The sequence below is a fragment of the Siphateles boraxobius genome, unplaced genomic scaffold (assembly GCF_051911475.1).
Source record: "Siphateles boraxobius isolate OS27281-9 unplaced genomic scaffold, OSU_SipBor_1 19, whole genome shotgun sequence".
NCBI lineage: Eukaryota > Metazoa > Chordata > Actinopteri > Cypriniformes > Leuciscidae > Siphateles > Siphateles boraxobius.
Window position 1 is genome coordinate 29,535,640 of NW_027508799.1, and position 21,066 is coordinate 29,556,705.

At 37.9% G+C, this 21,066-nt stretch overlaps 1 protein-coding gene across 2 annotated transcripts in view; it reads right to left on the reverse strand.

Annotated features, from left to right (window-relative positions):
• Positions 1–611: 611 nt before the first annotated feature.
• ntf3 (neurotrophin 3) overlaps positions 612–21,066 on the reverse strand; it is a 46,465-nt gene continuing 26,010 nt past the window's right edge. Inside the window, exons 1-2 of one of the 2 annotated variants that reach the window (XM_077234852.1) lie at positions 17,573–17,813; positions 612–4,194 (exon numbers count right to left, since the gene is read on the reverse strand). In XM_077234852.1, coding sequence (XP_077090967.1) covers positions 3,421–4,194; positions 17,573–17,590 — 792 coding nt within the window. In that variant the 5' untranslated portion in view covers positions 17,591–17,813 and the 3' untranslated portion in view covers positions 612–3,420. Of the gene's footprint in view, positions 4,195–17,572; positions 17,814–21,066 lie in introns of those variants that run through there. The other variant, XM_077234853.1, reaches the window with a different exon arrangement.

A 21,066-nucleotide genomic window follows, 5' to 3' on the forward strand; every position in this document is an offset into this window, starting at 1 on the left:
AGAGAAATTACTTCATACATCCATTAAAAATAATCAAAACAACAGTTGATTAAAACAGAAAAGTGAAGTTAGTTGGTCCTGCAGATTTGAACTCAAGATGTGACTTGTTTTGTTATCCAATGCAATGACATTCACGTATTGTAAAAAAGTGTGACTTAAGTGTCCAAATGGTCAAATAAGGTCATGGTACCCTATATTGACTGCTGGTTATTGCACTGATATGAACATGTAAAGACAGCTGAACGCTGGCATTTTTTATCCTTTCACCTCATTTAACTCTTTTCAGCAGTGATTTTTCAAGTTCACTCCATCTCAGGCTTTGCTCTTAAGCACACACCGCAAGAGGATTACATGCTAATTAACCATGGCCCAGAGCTATTTTCTTCCTGTGGGTTCTGGCAAACGAATGTATTTATAGGTCACTGAAGGTTGTTTAGTCCATGGTTTTAAAGAGACCATCCATGTTTGATTAGAAACACACAGATCATCTCACAATTCAAGGCTGGGAAACATTATTGGGTTCTATTCTGGTCATTTGTGAATGACTGGAATGAGATTAAAACCCTACAGATGACAATATTCATAGATTCCCAAAAGGACATAATCAGCAGGAAGATTAAAAAAAAACTTTATTCAGACAAATCTCACACAGACTCTGCTCTCGCAGCAGAAAGAGGAGGATGTTGTAGGCCAGATAAACAGCACTCCTTCAAGTATCAGCACGAAAAAGACATTTTGAGAGACATTACCATTATGGTAAAGTCTCTCTCTCTCAAAAAAATAAAATAACATAAAAAAATACAAACAATGGGTAATGGGTACAGCCAAAAAAAAAAAAAAACTACTTCACTAAACAATGACCACCAAGCAGACAAGTCTTTCTTCTTTACTAAAATAGGGACTTTCCTCGCAACTTTCTCAATTTAGACATACCGGAGATAATTGTCTGAATATTATTAAGAAGCATGTAGTCCTTAAATAGAGTTTGGTGTGTTTTGGCACAATTTCCTTTTCAGCATAAAAGAGTTATCCAAGGGTATCAGCAATGGCCGTTGGTCCATTATAAGGTCGGTTGTAGTGGTTTAAAGCAGCAAGAATCCTACACAGTATGCATTGACACCAGCAGGGCTTTTCAAGACAGCATCAAATACATAGGAATGTTTCAGTGAAAGTCATTCAAGACTGAGCAAAGACAAAATCGTTTAGGGATCCTCATGTTCCAGTGTAATAATGTGTGTTACAGGAAAGGCAATGCATTTGGACAACTGTGTGGGCCATTCCCAGCAGTATCCTTGAAAGGTCCTGTGTTCAGCATTTTATCCTGTTTTTCCACAGAGCGCCCAACTGAAGCGGGACGTAATTAGCCGGAATATTGAATTCAAAAAAGGTGTGTTGTATCCTTGATGGTTTGTGGTTCTGCTTTGAATCTGAGCAGACACTCTGTTTCTGTCTTACAACTTCACACCCAATAAAAGCACTGGATATCCAGTCACAGAGTTAGAGCTTCTTTAAAACAATTAGATTTTTGTGCCTTTATCTAATCACCCTCTCGTGAAGCATGAAAATGCAATACAACTAATTTTATATCAATCTTTTTATAGCCACATCATAATAAACGATTGCATGCTAATAAAATTTTATGTTAGGACATGGAGGACAGAGTCTTGGCACTTCACTTGATGTAGTAATGGGTTTGGACCTCATTCTGGCTTATCTTGCTATGCTGATAGTAAAGTAAATAAGTGTGGGTAACTAAAAATAACATCAATCCCACAAATGTTGGGTTCTATATGATGTTCCTCGGGGACACTTGGACAGTTCAGAGGTGACCTGAGTCACGTGTCACAAAGATAAGCTTGAACAAATGCCGAGCCGCAGCTGCCTGGCTTTTAAAATGCTCTTCGTATGACCCAAAACATGCTGTCTATATACCTCTCACGCTATGCTTTTCGTGTTGTCTTGGGTATATCATATTTATTGTGAAGCAGTCCAAAGCATGATCTACTCTGACGTATATTTAATCAATTTGATGAAGAGGCTTACACATTTTTTCAAATCATTGTGTATAGACCATCTAACTGCAGATAGCATAGAAATCTCTTCACCTTAGTGTCTCAAGACTATCAAGTGAGTAGGTCTCCTTATTTAAACATATAGAAGGAAAACATGGCAGGCCTTTTTATAGCCGCACCACACCGGCAAAATGCTTATCTCTTAAGATGAGTCTGACAAGAGGGAAACCCTCTTAAGGGGGAGATTACGTGTTCAAATCCCAGCTCTGCACGTATGTACATCGTCTTAAGGCAGCTTTACCTCTGTGTAAGACTACAGTGTCATTAGCAATGGCCCATTTAGTTGTCCTTTTGTTTACATGCTGTTCTTATTCATGCTGGCTTCACTCTTGAAGTTTGTAAAGTAGCAATTGACCAAAGTGGGTGATCAAAAAGAGGCTAAAAGTGCACTAAGCTTATTTCTGGTGGTCGTGGTGGTCACACTGGACTCTGGCAGGCTGGGCGGGGCTTCTGGTGAAGGGTGTGGCCAGTAGGAGGAGTCTTTGCTCATCAATCTGCTGAGGAGACTTTTTCAGCGCTAAAAATAGTGTGCAGTAGTTTCATCAACTGACCCTTACAAGTTAATACTTGGCTACTTTCGTCCCCACTTTCCGCCTATGGCTATGTCGGCATGTGCTAAAGGCAATTTCTAAAATGATGTTGTGAATATCACCTAAATACTTTCAGAAGGCCATCTAGAATCAATATACTGCCTAGATGGAATTTGTGAAAAACTAAACCATATTTTTATATCACTTTTTGGTCCATATATTCTACTAGAATTGTGACTAATATTCCAGTGGTTTGCTTTGTTAGTGGCATTTCAATTCTTCTCCATCATTCTTCCATGGTTTACAAAAATATATTTCTTAGGTATTTCATGCAGTTTTGATACACATATACTGTATGTTTACATATTTTCATACAACATCCCGACTGTGATTCGTTTTCCCAGATACGAAGAGGATATACTGACAGCCTGTTTCAGTAGAAAAACAGGTTTTCTTGAACAATACTGAAGTTAATATGATATTGAATGATCTGTGTTTTCCATTGCAACTGTTCCCAAGGTCCAGGTCTACTGGAGTGACGTGTCCTCTGACTCTGATACGTGAGCAAGGCACAATTCAGCATGCAATGCTCCTGTAGCTTAGCGGCACTGCATGTTTTCGTAAGTCTCTCTCTCTTTCTGTCTCTTTTTTAACATTTTTTTTCTTTGCAAACAGCTTAAATAAATAACAAATATATTTATACATTATACATAGACATGTATAAACTATATGCATTCCATATAACTTAAATAATAATTTATATTTATATATTTACAGGGAACAATAGAAAGACAGTGGTTGAGTTGCTGCAGTGTTTTTCACGTCCTGCGGTGTTTGCGTGAGAGTGCGCAGACACATGAAGTGTCTATCCGTATCCAGCGCCAACCCACCCAAGTTTTATCCTGAGTTAGCGCGCGCACGTAAGACTGCGAGGTTTTGCACTGCGAGTTCCAGTGCTTCTCGTCAATCCCCCGACAGCTGCCCTTGTTGTGCTTGGCGGTCTCACATTTTGTCTCGTAAAAGTACTGCTTTATGTCCGTGCGTCCCACATTGACGGACCCTAAAACCGTGACCTGTCGTCCCTGAATGTCCACGGCCATAGTCCTGTCGGTCACCCACTGGCTCTTGCTGTCACACACAGAGAACTCGGCCCTGTAGCTTTTGTGCTCGGCGTAGCGCTTCTGCCGTGTCTTGTTGCCGTCCTGGTTACTGACGAAGTCGTCCGTTAGGTAGAGTGGCGGCGGTTGCAGAGGAGGCCTTTCGCTCAGGAGCACGCGTGGCGAGTTGTAACGCTTGTGCTGACGCAGCAGCTCCGACGAGATGTCCGTCACGGGCTGATAGACGGTCGAGCTGAGTTTCTCCTTGTAGTCGGTCACTGCGGGTGTGTTTAAGGTCGGGGAAGGAAGCGCGTCGAGGGCATCCTGCTTCTGTCGGCTGCGGCTGATGTCGGCCTGCAGGAGCTTTATGATGAGTGTGTTGATGGGGTCCTGCGTGGGCCGCTGCTTGTCCAGCGTAGAGGCTGAGATACCATAGAGGTACGCGAGGAACATCACGTACAGCAAGATGGACATCACTAGATTCACCTGTAAGATCTGTGAAGAAACAGGAGACGTTTTTGTAAGCACATACTGGGCAAAACGGTTTCCTAGTAGCAAACAAAGGAATTAACTTTAGTTTGTTGGCCCTGTGACAACACTGAATTCTCATGAAGCTCATTATTGACATGTTATATGACAAAAACGGTAGCACTTCCCCAACACATCTGCATGGCGACAGCACACAGTTAATGGGTGTGCGCTGAAAGATGGCCTGCAGTGACATGAAGTTTGCTGGGCTTCCCTAATGGCATGTTTATTTGAGCGCCTGGCGCATCCATTTGGCCCAGTGTGCGTTCTGTTTCATGACTGAGAGCAATAGCATGAAACAGAAACCACAAAGTGCAAAACTCCCTGAGGCAAACTGTGTTTAAGAGTCTTCTTAAGCAATGGAGTGTCAAGTGTACATAAAAGATTAGACATTGTTTAAAGTGTAATCAAGCTCTTAAAGTTTTTTCACCTTTATAAGTTTTATTTCTGTACAGGTATTTTTTTTCATGCCTTTTATAGTTAATAGGGACTAGCTGTTCAAGAATGACTTACATTTCGACTTATTCCTCATGCACACTTAAAAAATACAGTGTACAAGTCAACTTTTATAATACTTTATAATTCTTTTGAGGGATTAATGTAAAAGCATGGAAAAACACTAAAGATAAATACATTTCCATATGTTAACTACATTAGTTAACATGAACTAACATACTTCTAAAGCATTTATTAATATTTTTATTAATGACAATTTCTACATTTACCACTACATTTTTATACTCAAAAGTTGTATCTGTTAATATTATTGGAAACACTTTATTTCAAATGTCCACTTTAGATATTCTACTAACTTTAAGTAACTTTGCAACTACAGTACATGTCAACTAACTCTCATTAGAGACTGCTTAATATCTACTAACACTTTATTTTGATGCTCCGCCAACAAACAGACCTTCGACTGACTATAAGTAACTTTACAAGTACAGTACGTCAACTTATTCTGCTTACCTGAACCCTAACCTAACAGTCTACTAAGTGTTCTACAGTTTAACTAATACTCTAAAGAGAGCAAGTTGACATTTAGTAAAGAATTTACTTCTAGTTAGCAGAATAGTCTAAAGTGGACCATCTAAATAAAGTGTACCCATATCATTGACTTGAGCCAACATGGAACAACATTTTTTTTATAATGTTAACAAAGATGAATAAATACTAAAACAAATCTATTGCTAAATGATAGTTATGCATGCACTAATATGACCTTATTGTAAAGTGTTACCATTTCTCCTTTAAAGGCATTTTTTAAATTTTTGGGTGAACAACTGTATTCTTTAAACACATTGTGGCCTTTTTCCATATTGCATTAAGCAAGAAGGTCTGTCCTCTGTGAGCCGTTTGCAATATTTAGTGCAGATTCTCATGCTAAATAAGGTAGGACTTATTTAGTCTTGTGGTCTCCCAAATAATGCTAACAATTACAGTTAATAGCCTTTCAATTTTCCTTTCAACAGTAAGCAAGCGGTAGGCCTTGCTTGGCAATTATCAGATGCATTACTTTCATAGTACAGAAAGACATGGGTACCAACTCATTACTACAGCTAGGCATCAGTAAAACTATGCATTCCTGCTCGGTTCTACCTGAATAACCAGACAGTGGCTTGTTGCTTTCATGTTTTGTTTGAGATGAACTTCTCCATTGTGTATTGGGAACAATCTAAATTATTTTGATAAAACAAGAGAATGTGAGGCACGGCGCCCGCTGCAAAACATCTTAGTGTCAAACCCAGAGTGGTTAAATTGTAAGTGACACTGATTGATTGATTGATTTTATTTTTATTTTTTATTTTACAATGAAATAACCAAAAAAAAAGAGGTAGGCTGAAGCCGAGGCTTATATTTACCTACCCTATTTAACAATATACATGAAGAATCAGCATTATAAATTATAAAAAACAGTATACATAATTATTCAATACTGCACATACATTTTTTTTACATAATATTAACAAGATTTACATACTAACTGAATAATCATTAACACTTTTCTTTTTAAAAGATCGTTTAAAGCTAAACAGAGAAGTACATAATATCAAATCATCTTTTAGTAAATTCCATAGTTTCACACCCATAACTGATACACATCTCGATTTTACATTAGTTCTTTCTTTTCCACATTCAAACATAAACAGGCCTCTTAAATTATATCTACCCTCTCTTAACTTAAATAATTTCTGAATAACAAATGGAAGACTTTTATTTAGTGCTCTATACATTATTTCCAATATTTTTATAAATACAATATCTGTAAATTTTAAGGTATTACTTCGAATAAAGAGTTTAGTAGTTGGTTCACGATATCCTACTTTATTAATAAGTCTAATAGCTCTTTTTTGTAACTTAATTAATACAGCTATATTTGTTTTATTTGCATTTTCCCATATTTCTGAACAATATGACAAATAAGGCATTACTACGGAGGAATATATAATACTCTATATAATACACTAAACTACAGACTCCAATGCAAAGTGCAGCAACTGAAGACTAATGATGACACTGATACAGTGAGACAAAGGTGATGCAGACAGTCAGCGGTTACAGCTGCTACATCAAAGGGCCATTTGGCAAGATGTTCAATGAAAATAAATATTAAGTGTGCTCCCTGGTCTTTACGCTGCCCCAGGTACTTCTATATCTTTTTCTGAACCACATGTCTTTCCGTTGTAGAACCGCAGGGTTTGTGAGGTCTTGGCATGCTGGGTGATAATGTCATGGGATGCTCGGTTTGTTACATAAACGATTTGTTTTAAATTAGACTTTGGTGACGAAATGTACACAAAGACTTTTTGTTCTCCAGGAATGTTTGATCTTATGTCATTTGACATTGCGTTCAGAGTAATTCACCTGAATTTTATGGAAAAATATCTAATTCGTCATAGCGGAAGTTTGCTGCCCATTGTTTGTGCATACTTTCAGGTCTGACCTTTGCTGTTTGGGAGATCTCTTTAAAGGACAGGACAAGCATATGAGGGAGGGACCCACGGCGCTCAGAAGAGATTGTTAATCACTCTGTCCTCGTTATCAGCCAATAAGCATCGCTAATTTCACTTTTTGGCAGGGGTAATGCCTGCAATTACACGTTGATGCTTCAAAAGAGGGGCACGACAAAGTCACCTTACAGGCAGCGGCATAGAAAATTACTTTCTGCATCTGTACTTGCTGGGTGAACGTGACTTCTCCACAAACAACATGTTTCTGGATCAACAACTTTTCACCATATTCCAATCAACCAGTCAGATTTGAGGAACAAGTTTACAGTTTATGCCAAGTTTAGGCTTACAAACCAGTGTTAAGTGCTTCTACCGCTTCTCGGTGTCATTCATCTATCATTTCCCTCTGATTTTAGCGATAAGTTATGGGTAGGGTTAGGTTTAAGGGTAGGGATATGGTTAGGACAGGAATGTTGTTCCAGGATCAGCAAAATACTGTATGTTGACCCAGGAACATTTCTTGGAAAAATCATGTTGCTAGAAGTTCACAACAATTCAACTTCAGTCCATTACTGAAGTTGTGATTGAAAAATATTTATTCTTTAGTAAAGAATTTATAAGGGCATCACCTTAATTCCAGGGTGAGCTAATAATCTAAATTTGATAAACCAAATCTAATATTCATTTGCAGAAAATAAGCTAGACAAAAAGGGAGACAATTTGCACTCAATTTTCAGGCAGTAAGTCAAGAATCCAAATACGGCCAAAAATACAAAAGCCCTGCAAAAAACTCTGTGGCGAACAGGACGGCCGAGGGACGTGAGAGAACGGCGCGAGGCCGGTGGTGCGATTGCTAATGAGCAACACCTGTGAAGCACACCGGTCTCGCATCTCTCACAGAGGAGCGAAAGCATAAAGGAGGAGCGACGACGTTGATGATCGAGACCGGTGTGCTTCACAGGTGTTGCTCATTAGCAATCGCAACACCGGCCTCGCGCCGTTCTCTCACGTCCCTCGGCCGTCCGGTCGCCACAAACTCTTTTTATGAGTATTTGTTCAAAATAAAATACACATTATTTTAACATAACAGCTTCTTAAAAATTTACATAGGCCTGTGACTTTACGCATAAAAAACAATCCATGATGTGACAGACAGCACGTGACAATGAATGTGTATTTACTACAGATTTGTTGTAATGTTTATATGGATTTGCAGTGAACTTCTTCACAGCATCTCTCTGTGTAACATTCCCATGTGCACTTTAATTGAGAACAGCAAACGTTGAAATGTGTAATGCTTCGTCCTTGTCTACACTATTTTCGTCTCATACCTCATAAAATGCATTGCCTCCAGGGGGAAGTGTATAAAAACACAAGATCCTGGAATGAACGTCAATTACTCTTCCCATTTGGACTCATTCAGGTGAACGCAGGGTGGAAATTTACTTGGAACTCTGGACCAGGATTGAACAGATAATCTTCTTCATCCTCTTAAGTGCGATCAAATGCTTGGCTATGTTTGTATACGTCCAGTAAGCTTTTAAAAGGGTTCTTCTTCATTAAGCTTCAAAAATTGCCCATAATGAGCAACTCAGTCACATTAACGTCAACTGGCTTCTCTTAAAGCGTAATTTATAGCACAACAAATGATGTGATAGAAACACATGCACTTGAATCTGTTTCAAACATGTTTGAAAAGATAATCCTTTGCATCCTCTTAACTTCTCTCAAATACTTAGCTGTGTTTCTTCATGTGCAGCAAACATTGTCAGGGACCTTCTGGGAAGCACGGCTAATGCGATCCCTCGCTAAACTAACAACAGTTTTAGGTTTGATCCATGCAGAGGACCTTTCCAAAAGCTTTCCTCTCTAACTCACATTAAAAATCTCTGACTGAAAAAAGTGAAATATTTGTTTATGTGCTTTGCTCTGTCATAAATGCAGGAAGTTCTCATCTCACAGGAGCACAGATGTGCATTTATGCCTCTTCCTGGACGAACAGCAGCTTAAACAATCTTCTTCGGGATGCTGCTAAAAAAAAAAGAAGTTTGGCAAGGGGAGATGGTGCTTTTTTGTTTTCTTCTAACATCACAAATGAGCTACACTCAATCTACGCTTCTCAATATCTATGCAAAAAGTTGCAGTAGCCTATGCTAATGTAACTATGGAGTAGCTTACATTCATTCAACGTAAATGTCCATGCTAGCTGTTTATCAGGCATTCGCTTTAGTCATTTCACTACTACACATTTTACCATAAATATGCTGCTGTTTTGTTTTTAAATGAATCGGTTTACTGCATACAACAACTCTAAAAAGCACAAAACATAATAAAAGCACCACAGTATTTTTCAAGTCTTCTTAAGTCACATAATAGTTATGTCTGACGAACTGACCAAAAAAAAATGTTTTGCTTTTGAGAAAGACAATTAAAAGCTGGATAGTAATAACTATCTAAAAATACTACTATCGATAATAACTACTGTGTGCAAGGATTCCTCAAAAATAATTTTGTATTGCACGAGAATGCATCAGGGGAGAGTAAATAACAGAGTAAAACTTAGAGTAATTCTGTAAAATGTTAACAAATTTAAGGCTCTTTTCTAAGTGATTTTATTGGAAATATGGTTATAGAGTTAATGCGCAATACTAGAAGTTACAAAACATTTTGATAAAATAATAGCTATATTGTCACAAAGGTCTAAAGGATATTTAGGGGAGGTTACAACTTTGTTAATTTAAAAAAGATGAAATAAAGCAAAGACAAACTCACTAAAGTGCCCATACTCTCAGTGGGCCTTGATGAATCCCTTAAAGTTCCTCTGTGGTGAAAATCAAACTTTTAAATGTTATTTATATGATGTCTATGTGGTGCTTTTAATGTGCTTTAAGACAAAGCATGTGCAAATTCAGAAGTAAACCCCATTGCTGAGTATTTTCTCCTTAAGACTGCAGTGAACCAAAGACTGCCTCAAAAATGCGGTTTGAAATCGTTGGTGTTTCTGACGTCACAAACTAGCCTACCTTGTAACCAATCACGTCATCATGTGATCGTCAATGAGTGGATCTCTGAGCTGTTGTGAGTGAGTGGGGGTGGGGGTTATTTGCATATATACTCAAATGTTTACATTCAAGCTATTTTAATGCATGACGATTTGTTTTCAAGGAAAAAAAATTCATTTTGGTGATCAAAGATGACTTTTAATAAGTGTTACAGGTTGACTTTAAAACAATTAAAGTGTGTGTGTGTGTGGGGGGGGGGGGGGGCATCAAGAGGACTCAGAACAGTTCATGCACAAACAGAATGTAGGCTAAGTTACTTGTTATTGGATAAAGGTTTTGCATTTGGTAATTCAAATGACCGCTACAGCTCGACCAGCAGTATAAATCACTCCCTGTGATCTACACACACTGTTTTGCTCAACCCAAATTGTGCATGACACAAAAGTAAAGGATTTTAAGTGGTGAATGATTTCCCTTGGTGGCAGTTCCACACATAACCTCCAAGCCAAACCACACCAGACTGTTTTAAATGCCTGGAATGACACTGTAAGTTCATGTGATTGGCCTAGTCAGCTGATAGAGCAGTTAATGGACTCTAGGTCTTCAAATAATTAAGAAAAGTCCAAGACAAGATAAGACTTTTCACGCGGTATCAAATTTCGAAACACAAATTGCAATGATGAGCTCTTGGGCACATACTCTACAAGCTCACCCACTAAGGTGTTTTTCCATTTTTGCTAAGACTTATTTGTTGGCTGATAGCAATGTTAGCACCACATACGGCACGTCTACGGGATATAAAAATTATGCAATAAGCAACACATTCATCATATTTTAATTCTTGATTGTATGTCGGGTCTGGACAGAATCAAGACTTGCTCTAGGAGTGGACTGATCTTCAGCAGATCAGAGGGATGTTGTTCTTAAATCACCCTGGGTCCTGTTTACTCTAGTACTGCTCCTCCTCAGCCAAAATTGATGCATTGTAGGCGATAGATAACAACCCAACAACCTCCTTGACTAAATGCTTCACAAGTGAGCATTGTTTAAAAGCTCACAAGTCTATAGCCTCAGAAGTAAATTACCTCAGAAAACTACATCAAGAAATTCCTTTCATTTACACACAACTGGCTCTCACAAAACTGTCCTGCGCAATCAGTTTGATCTGAGCAAAAAGGAATTGCTTTTTATATAATCTGAGTCTTGTGATATCAATGCATGAACCTTTTCTATATTGGTAGCAGATTCTCTCTTCATTGGAAAACAAAGGTCCTGGCTATATCTATCCAGCCAATATTTCATAATGACATAATATCAAACTACATAAAACAGCACCCTCAGTGAACTCTAATTCCAGGACATGGGAGCATTAGGCGTCAAAATCTGGTCCTTGATCTCCTTTAACTGGTTTAGTCCACTCGATGCACAGCTCTGCACTTGCCTCAGGATTATTAATCCACATAAACACTTGTGGTTTCCTTAATTTTAGAGTCATTCCAAAAGGTCATTTGAGGTCTGAATATAAAAGAACTTTGTTAGTTTGACTCTGCGTAGAAAAAGTTTCCTCCTGCCAAGATGTGATATAACGATGAATAAAAATCATTTGCATTCATATTTATATCTAATTTTCGACTACAGTTGAAGTTCAAACCTAGTAGTGCCTCTACAGAGTAGCATGTCCATGTATGACAGGTGTTAATCTCTCACAGCACTGTGTCAGTGGCCTCGACATCGTGGCTTCTTCACCACCTACGCACATCATCTAAGACTGGCCAAGGAGGCTTACAACTCCCTGAGCTTTTAACTCCTAGAGGATTGGCCAGAGATTAGCAACAGCCTTCACACCACCCAATGCACCATTTAACACAGCGTTCACCCTGGCAAACGGCGCACCACAGTCTAGATAATGGAGATGTTGGAGTTGCACTCTCAACATTCACAGGACTATTTTAGCTATGCATTGACTAATCTGCACACCATGATTTTGCACAGTAAGACGCATTCCCAGGTCAACATATTTTGTTGATCCTTGCACAACATTCTTGTCCAAACATGTAAAGATTCCCATATCCCTACCACTAGACCTAACCATACCCATAAGCTATCCCTAAAATGAGAATCAGAGTCACCTAACCCTGGTTCAAAGCCTAAACTAGACGTAAACTTTAAACTTGTCCCTCAAATCTGATTGGTTGATTGGAATGTTGTTGACAAAGACGTTGATTCTAGGAACATGTTGCACTCTGTGAAATCAGGTTCTACGACTAATCCGCTCAATGACCAGTTTGCAATGAAAGATTGAAATATTGCAATGAAAGATCGACATATTTACACCAAATATTAATTTTCTGCAATACATTCAGAAAGAACAGCCAGTTTCTCATTTTTAGGGTCTTATTTTCTGTCAGACAGGGATTGAAATCTTGAAATGCGCTTTAGACCTCGAGCATATGCAAGGGCAATGTATCCAACTACAGAACAGCAATAAAATATACTGTAAATCGTTGACCTGAGCTAACAGATACTGATATACTTTGAATACTTCAGTCATATGGGATTTAGCTTTTAGAAGAAATTGAATCAAAGAGTTTTCCATTCAGGCAAACAATGAACTGTTTGGCTATTTTTTGAATTCGAAACATGTGCATACATTCAACTGAAGAAATACTACCAACTAGAATTATTACAATGGAAAGGAGAATACAATATAAAAAAGGTAAAAGCCACTTTAAAGTGCAATGCATTGCACTTTGAAAGCATATTGCAAAATTACATTCTATCCAACACATCTTATCGTATAAATCCAGAGGACATGACACTATAACCGTACATATTTCTCTTGTTTTTCAGAAGAGCTACCCAAGTTGATTGACTCAGGATGACTTAGGAGGCAGCGTGCCAGCGGAAGAAATCCACCCAGGATTTTCAAAGAAGAGCGTCTAAACTCCAATGCTGTCCAATTGCCTCTAGATGTTCCCCTAAAAGAGCGAATATAGACCCCCTGTCTGGACACTCCATCTCTGACCAGCAGCCTGCACTAACTTACATCTGGCTTCATGCTGAGCTCGCACACATCTTGGGTTAGTTCTGAATGGTTGTGAGATGTACGACATGACCTGCAGTGTTTGAATACACATCAAGCTGTGGCATTTCTTGCAATAAAGAAAATGTCCGCAGATGCACGCTAACTTTACAGATTACATTCAGAAGACAAACATTTCAACTCTTATGATTTATTGGTGGGTTTTTGTTGAAGGTTTGCAGACTTTCAATATTGAAAGCGAGACAAGCTATGTACACTGTCAGCTCAGAGTACTATAACACACAAGCATTAGTTAACTCCAGTACACATTTAGCATGTCTTATGAAGCATGCTAGCTCATGTCATGTTGTCAAAAGTTCAGCTCCACATGATGGAGTTATTCAGTGTAAGGGACGCATTGCAGCTGTTTGGCCTTCATGGCAGCTGGTGTCAACACCTCCCTTAAGACAGTTCTTTCAGTCACCATGTGTTTCTGGTAAGTTCTGATAATCGGCCAGTGCATTGAAGGGTATATTAAATGACAAGAGTAAGTTAATATAAAAAATGTGCATGTCAAATTTGTTGGCACTATTAGAGGGATTACAACACCAGTAAAGGTCTAAATTAAGATTTAAGAGTTGGAAGTTATAGTTTCCATCTTGGTCTCACAAGTAGACTTTAACAGATGAATATTTCTTCATTTCTTTACATTATTTTCGTCGAACAAATTCCCTTCCATAACATTGCAATTGGGGATGAAACATTTTCCCCAAACCAGCCATGAATACAAGCCTATTTTAATTGCTAATTAAAAATACAAAAAACATCAAAGTCAGGTGTCTTGGTGCCATAAAACAGAACTCAGACTATTAACATGAAGTCTGGGAGTCATTAGCGATTAGCCTGGATTTTATACTAAAATAAAGACAGAACTCGCTCTCTGTTCGACACGACAATGCCAAAAACAACAGTTAGTGTAATTAACACATCTTGGAGTTTGTAACATGATCATGTTAGATGGTTGTTTTGATGTAATGTGATAGACGGGTGTTTGGCAGCTGACAGCAACACTTTGTCAAGGATACAAACTACAAAAGGTGTAGCTACTTCCATTCAACTGGATTGATAAATCTACCGTTGCTTCGTGTTTAATGCATCTCACCTCATGACACTTCCAGAACCCATGTCAGAAGCCTTTTGGGAAAATGGATGTATTCTGGGCATGGGCAGACAAATTTTTTTGTTTTTTTTTTTGTTAGGAAAAATGGGTCTCAAGTATGTTTAGTTTCTATTTTAAATTGTAATAATTCAAGTATAGTTTTTGCCACACACACACACACACACACACACACACACACACACACACACACACACACACACACACACACACACACACACACACACACACACACACACACACACACACACACACACACACACACACACACACGTTGGGATTCCATGTTTTATGGGGACTTTGCATAGACCTAATGATTATTTCTAAACTGTACAAAAAGTAGGCTATATTCTATCCCCTAAAATCTATATTCTATCCCCTAACCTTAAGCCTACCCATAAGAGAAAACATTCTCCATTTTTACATTTTCAAAAAACATTACTATGATTTATGAGCTGTTTTCCTCATGGGGACCAAAAACTGTCCCCACAAGGACAAGGATTGCCATGGGGGTGGGGGGGGGGGAGGGGGGGGTTTACATGTATAACATAACATAGGGTTTACATGGGGTTTACATGTACCCTCCCCCACACACGCACGCACGCACGCACGCACACACGCACACACGCACACACGCACACACGCACACACGACACACACACACACACACACACACACACACACACACACACACACACACACACACACACACAAATTACCTCCTGACACACACACACACACCAAATTAGCTCCTGACTACAATATAAAAAATATTTTTTTTAAATAACCAATTTTTGTGAGGGGTGTGTGGTTATAAAATCAATCACAGAGTATCAAACACCATCATTACCACAACATGTGCTGAACATTTCTGGAAAAATTTCTATTTATTGTATTTTATTGGTAACAGTATTGGTTCATTTGTCTGGAGCAATATCTCGCTTGCGATTAAAGATGCTACTGTACAAACCTCTGTCATTCTCATTCTAATGCCTCTATCTATATTAAAAGGGTAATATTAACAGCCATATATGGAAATGCACAAACAAATTCTGCTGTTGTTCCTTGCCAAAAAAGCATTTGCAGTTCTAGCCGGAATAGTTCAAGAAAAAGCATTAGAATGAAAGTACTAGATTACCCAGCATGCCATGCTTCCGTGTTATGCCACACAATATCCATGATGCATGCTGATAAGGTAAACGTGACAGAAAAGAATGAAAATGCGATTGCAAATTTTGCATAAATAAGCTGTGCAATTTATTGATGCACTATCGCTAGCTCTGACCATAGGTTATGTTTTCATATCAATAGTGTGCAAAATGAAGAGTGACTAAAAAAATTAAGAGTTACTAAGAAATGCTCCATTTCTTTGAACCTGGCCTTGATAAATGATGTATTTAGGCCTGGCTGCCATCTGTCATTTTGATGATAGGTTGGTCGGTGCAATGAACTGACAGCTCAGACTCTGTAACCTGCTAGAGTAGCATGCTTTCTCAAATATGAAACCAGCTAGGACAAGTTTATCAAGATGAAAAATCTAATTTAATTTGTTAATGACAAATGACCATGTATCTGTCTGCACTATCTGGCATACATAAGGTATTCTATAATGAGACAATCCATATATGGTCAATGTTGTGAATTTCCCACAGTTTAAACATAGTGACCAACAACAACAAAATATTTTGGGTATGAGTGACCCATGATAAAGTTGATGAGACTCCTTGATGGCCAGCCAACATTTTTTGCCGTTCCCAATTTACAGTGACAGACGCTACCCAGAAAAATAAGGATGTGCTGCAACTGGCCCCGAACATTTACATTACCCCCCAGTTTTTAGAGCCACTACGCCGTTGAACTCAAACCACTATAAGTAAACCACAAGCCTGAAGTATTTCAAAGCAGCAATAATGGAGAAAATCACATAGGTGAATTGGTTATCCTGTTAGCTAGTTTATTGTGTCAAAGCTGTGCAAGCCATTTAAAAAATGGGCTTAATGAAGAAATTGGAAACTTTGCATATATACTTAGACAAAAAATCTGCAAAAATTGTGTGAATTTATTACATTCCACAATGACTTCAGACTAGAGAAAACACTGTAAATCTTCAAATAGTGCCAAGAGTTCACTGCAGCCATGTTATATGTTTATTTTGACAGTTCACCCATAAGTTTAAGTTATTTCCATTAACCCTTTAGCCTCCTCGTCAGTGGTGCCTTGTGTCAAATCCTTTATTTGACAGATGCTTGTTTCAGGTGCATGCCTGCACAAGACCTCCCTCTACACACACAGCAGGGGAAACATAAGCAGAAACGCACAAGGCTGGAAACAGGGCTATCAAATACACAAATGGGGGGGCAGGGGGTTACAGGAAGAGCAATAACTTGAACTCACAGAAAAACCTGAAGGGCTTCGAGAGCACTGGCCAATAGCATCTCCAGCACAGATTTATATGGATTATCTATTTTAGGGATTGTCTGCCAATCTCAGCCATCTTTCGGAGGAAAGACGAAAGAGCAAAGTGTTTTTTAGACACGTTTAAGTCCATTTTAAAGTTTTAAAGTCTGGCATTTAAGTTCTTCTGTTGTTTTTTAAAGCATCTGTTTTCAAATGAGTGCATCTGTACCTTTTATATATACAAAAATATTGATTACGTATTATATATATATATATATATATATATATATATATATATATATATATATATATATATATATAATGCATTTAAAGTTACAACACACAGAGACAGATAGCCTACACATTCATTTATAGTTTGAAGACTTAAATAATCGTATTAAGAAACTCTTTGAATAGGAAAAAAGTTTTCTTGGTAATCTATTGTTTTGTGCATAAAGAGAAGAGCACTCTATGAAAGGTAAAAAGTGAATTTGCCCGTACTGGTTTTCAGTTCAGCCCGAGGCGCATAGCAGGTCAAATTCTTCCCAAATACACAAATGCGCTGAAAGTTCCAAAGACACTTTAACACCAATATTTTTGAATAACATTCCAAATTACGCAATTTTTTTGTAGAAAACTAGTTGTTTGACAAGCACAACTTTTTACAGTGGCAAATCGCACAAAAACCGTCCTGGAGAACAAGCGCAAATGCGCTACCGTTCCAGGAGCCTTCCAGATCCCCACCGAACGATACATGGAAGCAGTTCGTGTAAAGTAACTTTGAAAGGATACATACCGTAATAAAGGTAACCATAGCATCGGTGAGGAAATATTCAGCAGTTCCGACATGAAGGTAATGAGTTTATAACGAATCCTTTTCGAAAGTTTCCATATAGAAAGCGCACAGTGCGTGCTGAGAGTCTCACTGGCGAGTGCAGCACGCAGATCTCTCTCTCCCCCTCTCTCTTTCCCTCCCTCCCTCTCTCTCTCTCTCTCTCTCTCTCTTTCTCTTTATCTCAACAAGCATAATCTTCTACTCTCCTGTGCACATCCAGCATGGACAGATGGCTTTTATAGGGTTTCTGTGCTTAGTCTAAAGTGATGCTGTTCTCATTTTTCAATCATGCATCGGTAACTCTAATAACTTTCATTTTATTTGAAATATTAACAAGCATTTTACAGTACATTAAGTAATGCCTTACGCATTCAATATAAATTAACTGTTCTTAAATAAACGCTTTGAAATTACTTTAATTTATATTCATTTTGAATTTACTTGAACTACTGCTCTGTTTTTTGTGTTTTGTCATGAAGACTGCGATGAAAATTTCTTAAGGAGAAAAAAGTTCTTCAGACGTCTCCTGTGTAGATCTACAATGTGTGTAAGAAATTTGGCAAAACAGTAAAGTAACTTATTACAGGTTTAATTCACAATTGTTTGGTAACAAAAGACACCTCCAACGAATAAAAAGAAATTGCATATAAAAAAAATATTCCAAAGATCCAAAACTAGGTAGGCTACTGTATGGCAGCCAACTGAAGAATTTTATTTGAAAAATTAATGCACAGTTTGAGCTCACATGCATTAAGCGTGACTCAGCCGAGAGCTCTATAATCATAGTTGAAACTGTCGGAGTATATATTCATATTATAAGAGTAGACTGAGGATACAAATGATTTTTATAATGGGCAGGGACAGGAAACACTCGACAACCCTCTATAATCCACTCTTTTCTTCTGTTAGTCGATCCTTTGTTGGAGATGTTTGTGTAGAATGACTTCTTGAGGTTTTTAAGCATTGCAGTGATGACATAGAAGGATATTAATGTATCCCATTAACCATCTGTTGCCCTTGCACAGCAACAAACATATCCGGACAAGACAGAAAAATAAAAGACAAAGCATTTATGTCTTTCTTATGTCTTATCATTTTCATCTTTCTTTTGTTTGCTCTGAGCAGTCATGGTTACTACGATCCATATTAATATTATAAACCAGAAAATTAAATACTGCATCTTTTCTAGACTGAGCCGTAAATGCAATGTGACTTTAATGCTATGTGAAAATTGTCATAAACTATTGAACAAAACCTTCACCCTTTGTGCAGAACCCTTTTTTAAATTTATTTTATCAAAAGCCACTCAGCAGGTAAAAAGAACAACTTACCTGTTATGGTGTGAATTTTCTGGTAACGTGAATGTGTTTCTTCTTTTTTTGAATGGCTATGGGACATCAAAAAGAGAGATGTTTTTGGCTGAATTATAGGTGTATCATGTTGTTGTATGTCTCAGTCAGGACAATTCTGCTTGTATGATGTTTAATGTTAATGCACAGTCATGACACAACCAGTAATTGCACCTCCGGAAGTTGTTGTAGCAATTCAACAGTCTTTTCCCCAACCAGGAAGCTAATCTGTAAATATTCAATGAAGACATCAGTTGCTGAATGAGGACATATTTGGGATATTTCACAAATTAAGCAATTTCCTTTTAAACCAGTCCAAGAGGAAGAAAACATTGAAGGAATTTGTCCTGTCATTACTTTTTACATCATTTCAGGAACACAATAGTTTTTATCGTTGTAAGAACACATAGTTTACATAGTTTTCTAGAAATAAAGTCTGAGCTTTACAGATGCTCAGGAATAAAACTAGAGTTGGATGCTAATTATATTGGCCAAATTCCATTTGGTAAATCACAAAACTGTATGACCACAGCCGTGTCAAAAGTTTCTCTTTCTGTCAAATGACAGCACTGATGGTAAGCAATATTTGTGGAAGTGTAAGAGGAATTTTGTGTTTAAAGGTGAATAAATGTGTATTTTTTAATATTTTTAAAACGGAATTGCCTCATTTTCTGTACCATATTATATTAATTTCCTGGGAAATCAAATTTGTTTTTCTGTTTGCAACATGTCAACTAACTCTCATTAGATAGTGCTTAATATCTGCTAACACTTTATTGTGATGCTCCCACAACAGAGCTTCTGACTATTAGCAAAGGCCCTTTTCAAGGAAAGTCTGTTCACTCTGCGGCCATATTTTCAACGCCTCCGGGCAGCTATTTCAGGCATCCAAGACCAAGTCCTATCTACTTAAATAGGGGAATCCTGAAATCTCAAAATCTGCATGCTAAACTCACAATTTATAACAATTTCAAATTTAAAAATCAAATCAGCAACAAAATCTGACATAAACTATCCTATAAATCGTGTTCCTTATGCTCAAATAGCGTTAAAAAAGTTTATTTGTCAGCAGCTGATTCTAAAGGCAGCTGCAGTGATGCGATGAGTTTATCAATCAGCGTTTGGTTCTTTTATTTAGAAGGCGGGACTTATTCTGCCATATTTGGCATTGCACTTTCTCTCATTCATAAGTAATATGAGTGCACAGTCCTTGTATATCTAAAGTCTATGCTATAAGTAACTTTGCCTACATGTCAACCTACCCGAACCCTAACAGTCTACTAGAACTCTAATGAGAGTTAATGTTCATGTAGTTGCAAAGTTACTTATATTTACTAGAACGTCTAAAGTGGACCATTGAAATAAAGTGTACTTCGTTTTTCTATTATTTTGTTTAACATTTCATGCTGTTTCTCATATTAGATTATTATCATTGCATTAAAGCTCTATTTTGTTTCTTCCTTCTTGATGATGAATGCATCATCATTAAGTGTTTTTTTTAAATACAACTTTTTCTTCCATTTTATCATTGGTTTCATTGGGTATTTTGCCTTTTTGAGGTTTTTCCTCAATCCGCAGAGAAGCAAGTACACTTATTTTCCATCAGAAAATGAATGATTATTCAGCCCACACTACAGAGCACTTGTTATCTATAACCAACTCTCAAGAGTTACCAAAGTGTAATGCTCCTTCTTCTCGAGTCAGCTTTAAAGTTGAACAAAATGTCTCACAAACGAGTGAATCGGCAGCCGTCAGGTTGGGCCAGGTGGTGTGTGTGTGCGTTATTGTTTGAGAGGAATGCAGGGCACACCTTATTGGCATACAGTGGTTCTGCTAACCTCAGCGTACACAGCTACTTCTGCCTTTCAAATAGTGCCACACAAAGAGACACAATGGAGTAAGAACAATGCCGGCACCTGTGGTTGGTTAATGGAGTTCCCTGTTGTAAGCATGCTTTTTATTTTGTTTAATGACGAGTACCTTTTGAATCATCTGTGGAGTAAATCTCCCCACAGACAGCTCTGTATAAAGTGTATCAAAACAGTGGTTGTTTGAGTATCTTTACGTCACCAATAAATTATACGGCACATGCAAAGGTGAACTTGT